We start from the raw sequence: 6,917 nt of genomic DNA, 5'->3' as shown, positions 1-6,917 counted from the left end.
CTGACAGCACGCAGTGTGGTTCAACAATGAATTTATTTCTTTAGAAATTAAATGAAATGAATTATAGAAAGAAGCCTACAAACGTAAAAAATCATTGTTGGTGCAAATTGAACTTGGTGGAAGAAGCAGCTTTGTTGAAAAGATGAATTGGTTCATTTTTGTGTCACCCCCCCTTAAAATTAGGCGTTTGGTGTTTGCCACTAAAACACAGAAGATGCACGTAGAAGAGTGAATAGAAAAGATCAGACGTATCTGGAGTATATATACAGTAGATGATAAATGAAAAGGACATTACATTAATGTATGTAAATCTAGTTGACGTTTCTCTATAGGAGACATTAATGCTCATTCTTCCATTCTGGGTCCACGTACTGTTGCAGGGAGCTCTCTTCTGCCACCAGACCTGGGACAATGCAGAAATTTGCACACATTAAGATTAAAAGATTTCATCACTCTTTTGCATACAGTATGTGATATTTGCGCTAAATATATATTTACTACTTTAACTCAGTACGAGCTATAGCCAAGAATGATTCAGCCAAGCACAGGACATGACTTGAGGCCGTTAGTGTCGGATTCAATACTAACTTTCAGATTCCACGTTGATTTTCAGTGTTGCCAGACGCGCCACAACGTCGTCTTCACCTTCTGCATCCTCAAAGTCAAATCCAGTGTATCCTTTCTCCTTCACGCAGTAGCTGATGAACCTACAGTCCAAAAAAAATCGAAGAAACAGTGAACGTCATAACTCAATACAAAGCTACTACAGGAACTTTGGGTTGGCATCAGAAATAGTGTACTGTTATATTCACTGACTTATTTTTTCATAATGTGACTAAAACAAGTAAATGTGGCCAGTTCATCTCACTTCTTCCAGGTGGGGTCCTTGTTGAGCATCACAGGGTTACCCACGACTATCAGCAGCGACCGGGCGCGCGTCATGGCCACGTTGAACCTCTGCAGTGTAGATATAGTCATTTATAAAACACAGAACTTGATAGGCTCCTGTCTTCTTGATGTACCACACCTTTTCATTTGATAAGAAGCCAAGGTTAAAGTCATGGTCCATCTTAACATAGTTGATGCTGCTGCGAACTGTAGAAACAATGATGATCTTCCTCTCTTGTCCCTGGAACTCCTCCACAGACCCCACCTGACATGAAGAGAGATGGTCTACATCCCTCAAAACAGAGATTCACTTAGTTTCTCAGCGATGCATTTAGTTTAATATTTCCAACCTTCAGTTCATGGAGATCGCTCCATTTTCTCAGTGCTGGGACAGACTTCAGGGCCTTTAGGACTTTTTCAACCTATTAAGAAAAGGAATAATGATTTGTCAGATTGTCTAATTGCTGCTAAGGAACTATAGGGGCCCAATGCAGTGTCACCTGTTTCCTGTAGGGGGCGATGATGCCAATGTCTTTGGGAGACAGTTTGGGGAGCCCCTTCTTTCCTTGTGTTTCCTTAAGCTTGATGAGGTAGTCGACTAGAACTTCGATCTCAGACACGTTAAAGAAAGACGGACTGTTGGCCTCTCTCTCATCTTTCCCCATCACACCATGGAAGATTATTGGGAAGCCCTGTAGAGGTTGTGTATTTTGTTAACCACGTGTCCTGTCTTTGTCCTTTAGTTTGTAATGCTTGGCTGAGCAAATTAAAGCAGCTGACTTTAAAAAGCCTTTCAGTGACTTCTCATTGTCCTAATGACAGTTTACGTTTTTCTATAATTTTATTTCAAGCCACGTTGTTGTCCAAATTGAATTTCTTCTCTCTAATAGGATCCAATTATGTCTAGTTTTAGTCATCTGGCCCCAAAGCTGGTTAAGTTTGTTTTGATAATGTGACTGCTAAATGCCTGAGGAAACAAATTATCTTTGACGAGTACTTAGTGGCTCCTATATTAATTACTCAAAAACAAATGTCCTTATAATCATACTTTTTTGGGGAGGTGTTCCCAGTTGCAGTAGACTTCGCGATCCCACTGGTCAGCAAACACTTGCAGCTCGTTCTCATAAAACAGCTCGTTGGGGACTTTCAGAATGGCAGGATGAGACCTGAAAAAGGAACAAATCACCAGTGTGAAAATCCTTAGATTCTTCTATTAAAGCACCATTCTTATTTTGAGCATAAAAGTATTTATTCCTAGCTTTCATTCCTAGTAAGCACATAAAAAAAGACAAAAAGGCAGACAAGAGAGAAAAAGACAAGCCTGTAGTTCCGCAGCAGTTTAGTGACGAAGCGAGTGTCAAAGTGGCCGGAGTCTTTACTTTTCTGATACAAAGGATTATCTTTCATCAGTCTCTCCAACAAAGAAAGCCCTGGAAAACATTTTGTTTCACATCTTAAAACAAATCATACACATGAGTGGAGTACAGTGATAATCCACTGTTCTCCACCCATGTGTATGATTTGTATAAAGACACAGCACAGAAATCTGCCTTGTCTCACCGAGTCCCGACTGCAGTGCCAGAGAAGATCGAAGGATTGGTCCCAGCTGCTTAGGATCTCCTGCCAGCACCAACTGACTGCTGCTAGGGCTCAGCAGACCTGTGAAACACAGCCAACAAGGTGTCACTGCTTTGAAATCCTAATAGGACTAATAGACTTTTTTCATATTATAGTACCTGCAATAGCAATGATGCACTCAGGCTCCACTGCCTGACCCCCCTCATCCACAAACACATGGGTAAAATGGCCGACTGGGATTCCTCCTGACACAAGTCTAAAAATTAAAACCACTGTAACATTAAACCCTGAAGCATTGTAACTCATTTATATGATAATTGAACTCTATTCCTGGCTCTTACCTGCCAGCTGTGACCATTGTTGTAACTATGACTTTGTATTTCATTAAAGTTTCCTCCTTTAGAAAAACGAAGCACTCTTGTCTCTCGTCCCAGTTACAGTGTTTCTAAAATAGCAAAAAACACAAGTTAGTTGTTTTGTTCATGCCTGTTAAAACAGAAATTTAGTTCATGAAGTGAATCATTATGCTGCGAATCATTTATATCAACATATAATCACTGTGGCCTGAGTTTCGGTGATATGGATGCTTTGCTTAGGAATCCAGAACAACGACATAGTGACCAGAGGTCAGCTCACCAGCAGCTTCTGGGGGACAGACTTCGGGTCTCGGCTGCTAGAGTACAGACGGTACACCTGATGAGGATCCATGTGCACCATCAGCCGCTCACAGAGCAGGTCACACGCGCTGTTGGAGGGAGCACAGGCAAGGATGCGAGCTGATGGGTCCGCCCTGTTGACCTGACAGGCAAGAAAACATTTATACTGGGTCGTAAACAATCAGAAAACACAGTTACAACCAGGTGAAGCCACTACCTGATTCATAGCTTCAACCAGAGTGAACGTCTTTCCGGTTCCAGGTGGCCCAAACACAAGATGAGGGGCAGGCTTCGATGAGCCAGCTACTATCCGCTGTATGGCAGCGTGCTGCTCCGGGTTGTTCTCCAGCTGCTGGTTAAACATTCTGCAGAGCAAGTGAGGAATGAGTTTTTAAATTCTCCACCTGAGAAAATATTTAGGTATAAATAAGAGACAGAAACCAATAATGGGGTTTAGCCTCATCATTTAGGGGACATTAGTTTTGTGCACTCATGACCACAAAGAAAACAGTAAACTCTGAAAAAAAAGCATCACGTGCATAATCAATCATCATAATGACTCGTATTGTGTCTCGATGAGTCTCGATGAGTCTCGATGAGTCGGTTATTTGGCTTTAAGCATTTGCATTGTTGTTACCTGAGTTTAGGCATGATGAGATGAGCCACAGCAGCACCAGATGGGAAGAGCACCTCTCCAAGCTTGTGCTGTGTTGCCAAGTCAACAGCCCGGTGCTGAAGCCTCAGGGGGAACTGATTGATGGTAAACTCCACGTTGAACTTCATATTGCTGATAAACGTCTGCAACAACCTGAGAGACAGAACAAGTGAAAAAAGGTGGGCTACACATAGATGCAGGTTCTTAAGTAGAAGACTCTTATAAACCAGCTTTTACGTCTTTGAGAAGCCCAGTTTGACCTTGTCCAGCTCTACTCTGTGAACATATCCAGTGTACAGAGTGATCGGAGGGACCGTGTCCTCGGATTTGGACACCCTGATGCAGTCTCCTCGTAGAACAGATGGTCGATTCTCTGCAACACCAGGAACCTGTTGAAGCACATCGCATTTCTGCTATGCATATTTATTGCCAGATAAATAAGAATATGTGTTACATCACCCTCGTAGTCCTTACATCGAGTATAAGCAGGTTGCTGCTTCTTTGGTCTTTGGTCATGGTTTGATTGTGCATGTTGTACTTCTTTATGTCCATCTCCATTTGTAACTCCTCCAGATGCAGCAGGAGGTGAAATCGATGATTGTAGTTCTTCATCTTGAGGGAACAACTGAGGAGATTCCTGGACACGTACAGACACAGAGACTGGTTTGAAAAAGAGGTTACAACAAAACTAGGTCAGATCCTCACCAAAGCAGAGGTACAGTAACAGTGATAAATATTCCCATACTTCACTGATACAAGTTTCTGCCTGGCAGATTTAGAGAGGTTCTCTGAGTCCTCCATCTTTCGTACAGCCAGTACTTTTAAGGTATTAGGGTAGTTGTAGTGTCCTAATTTCACTTTTGTCTTCTGGGCAGCAGAGCTGAAGGCGAGAACAAAACACCGGCATTACACAGCATTAGTAAAAGCTGATACAAGTACATTTTCTGGGTGTGTTGCTCATCAGTTTTGATTACAAGAGAGGATGCTGCTTCAATTTAGGATAAAAGTCTCCTGGATTTCTTCCAGCTTACCTTTCTGGGGGCACTCCTTCCACTATCACCGTGTCAAAATGCTTTCGCGTGAAAACCTTGAAGGGTGTGTAAGGAGCAACAGGTCCCAGCTCCACAGCCAGTGGTGTCCTGGCTACGACTTCCATCTCCCTCACAATGCAGAAAGGCTTAGATCCAGGAAGATCCGGGCAGAATTCAAAGTACATAGTTGCAGGGAAGAAGCCGTAGTGGGTCAGCTTACACCGAACCACAACATCATAGCTTTCTCCTGTGGGAGGAATATAAGCATTGGAGATTCAGTAAACAGCAGGTCTCTGGGTGGGCTGTCTTCATTTAAACTGTCTCACCAGGACAGAGGAATATGGGAGAGGCCCTCGTCACCCTCCTCTCGTCCTCCAGAGTGAAACAGCGCAGCTTGTGCAGAGCGGTGTAGTGGGTGAAGTGGGTGCAGTGCGTGGCCTTGTTTAAAATGGTGAACCTGACGATGTACTCCTTCAGATGCTCCACCAAGAACTCAACTTTGCCCCTGACTGACAGGGGGACCGTTGTGATCTCAATGCCCCACCTGTTAGCTGTCAGCGCCTTCCTAAAAAAGAGAGAGAACTGGGCTCAAAAATATGGCAAAGAGCATGAGGGTCATTGGACTGAAAGGTCTCACCATTTACCTGCACATGTCCATCACTGGTAACAGGCCAGTAATGACATATACAGTATAGTTTTCTTATAGTGAAAATATGTAATAAAGAGATTTATTTCTATTTAGGCCTCACAAAGGTCTTTTCTCCTCCAGGGTTTTAAACTTGTCACCGCTGAAATGCTGGTACCTGTTCACTTTTAGCTTGTGAAGGATTTCTGTGGCCAGCTTCTTCTTGGACGGCACCACAGGGGTCACGGGGGCCGGGGCCGCTGCTTGGCGCCGTGCGGGTGTCTCCGCTGACGCCTGAGGGCCAGGGCCGCTGGTCCGCTGAGGGCCCCGGGGCCTCTTCCTCTGGACTTGAGCCTACAGCAGGAAATAAACCTGCTTCATCATTTCATTTGTGTTGAGACTATGTCTTATTTTCTCATTAACGAACCGTGGAGCTTACCTTAGGTCCAACATTTATGTAAATGTGGCCCTTTCTTGCATAAGCTTTGTTGAATTGCAGAAGAGCATGAACAACACTGGAAAAGTTTGGGTCTTTTATTCCTTGTCTGTAAATGACACATAACACAAACAGGAGGGTGTAGCCCACAAGCCAAAGTCCAGTGAGGCAAATGGATACTGCAAGCACTTCTACCACCAGCATACCTGCCCTTAAATTCCAGGTTGTAGATTTCTCGAAGCCTTTCTTTGTTTGTTATGGATTTCCTGTCTCCCAGAAACTCTATGAAATTGAGTCCGGATTCCAGGCAGCGCCCCAGAGACGTCATTTTGAACAGCTCCTAACTTCTATTGCTGCTCCTGGTTAAAAACAAGGAAGTGGGTTCTTCTTCTACTACTTTTTTCCTGCTGCTTCTTCTTCCTGTGTTTATTGGTGATCGCAAACAACAAACTGGTGCATTGCTGCCTCCAGCTGGTAGGAAGTGTGGACCAGATCCTAGTAGTCATGACATTCCTTTCCACTCAAATTTTCCTGTATTGTGTTTTCCTAATATAAAAAATGTCCGTCCAGTACGTTCAAGTCTTTCCTATCATTAGTCTATCATCTAGTTAACCAGTTTCATTACTCATGTCCTTTGATGCATCCGTAAAGGTCAGGATGTAACTGTAATATTCCTCCTGCATATACACACATCCATTATCCAATTGTTTGCACTAATCCAGTATAGTTATTTGATCCTTTCTCCTGTATAAAAGTCAACTGAACCCCATTTACTGTATACAACCATTTACCTTACTAAACATCATTACCGAGGACACCCATCTGGTTAAAGATCACATCATACTTTTTTGGACTTTTCGCCACACAGCTGTCCCGATACAAATAGGTTTACCATCAAGGAACTGTGAAATCCCACCGTCACTGTGCTTTGGGAGCGTTTACATACAGCTCACAGATGTGAAGCTAAAATTAGAGCAAGTGCCTAAAACCAACCAACCTCCAACACTTCATAACACTATAGCATAAATGATCACCATTTCCTGAAGAT

At 43.2% G+C, this 6,917-nt stretch overlaps 1 protein-coding gene across 3 annotated transcripts; it reads right to left on the bottom strand.

The window, feature by feature from the left end:
* Window positions 1-14: 14 nt before the first annotated feature.
* On the bottom strand, window positions 15-6,258 carry mov10a (Mov10 RISC complex RNA helicase a). Of its 3 annotated transcripts, XM_029152069.3 has the most exons (22): window positions 6,076-6,257; window positions 5,873-5,978; window positions 5,612-5,787; window positions 5,135-5,373; window positions 4,809-5,055; window positions 4,523-4,657; window positions 4,252-4,414; window positions 4,015-4,166; window positions 3,760-3,930; window positions 3,340-3,487; window positions 3,103-3,264; window positions 2,808-2,911; window positions 2,625-2,722; window positions 2,449-2,547; window positions 2,210-2,318; window positions 1,937-2,054; window positions 1,389-1,580; window positions 1,239-1,310; window positions 1,028-1,153; window positions 869-957; window positions 589-707; window positions 15-403 (listed from the first exon to the last, which is right to left on the bottom strand). In XM_029152069.3, the coding sequence occupies exons 1-22, from the start codon at window positions 6,195-6,197 to the stop codon at window positions 339-341; spliced, it is 3,012 nt and encodes a 1,003-aa protein (XP_029007902.1). In that variant the 5' UTR covers window positions 6,198-6,257; the 3' UTR covers window positions 15-338. The 3 variants fall into 3 exon arrangements, 2 of the variants coding, with proteins under 2 accessions (XP_029007902.1, XP_029007903.1); XM_029152070.3 differs by lacking the exon at window positions 15-403 and having other exon boundaries at window positions 584-707; window positions 6,076-6,258; XR_008694670.1 differs by lacking the exon at window positions 15-403 and having other exon boundaries at window positions 1,028-1,173; window positions 6,076-6,258.
* Between the last annotated feature and the right edge of the window lie 659 nt (window positions 6,259-6,917).

Source organism: Betta splendens, chromosome 5 (genome assembly GCF_900634795.4).
Source record: "Betta splendens chromosome 5, fBetSpl5.4, whole genome shotgun sequence".
NCBI lineage: Eukaryota > Metazoa > Chordata > Actinopteri > Anabantiformes > Osphronemidae > Betta > Betta splendens.
The sequence above is the reverse complement of the archived record's forward strand: the minus strand, read 5'-3'. Positions and strand labels throughout refer to the sequence as shown.

Coding starts and splice junctions, on each gene's coding strand:
- mov10a (XM_029152069.3), bottom strand. CDS start 6,197: ATGACGTCTCTGGGGCGCTGCCTGGAATCCGGACTCAATTTCATAGAG. Junction 4,415..4,522: donor CAGAAACTTGTATCAGTGAA/GTATGGGAATAT, acceptor GTACGTGTCCAG/GAATCTCCTCAGTTGTTCCC. Junction 3,265..3,339: donor TGGTTGAAGCTATGAATCAG/GTAGTGGCTTCA, acceptor CTTGCCTGTCAG/GTCAACAGGGCGGACCCATC.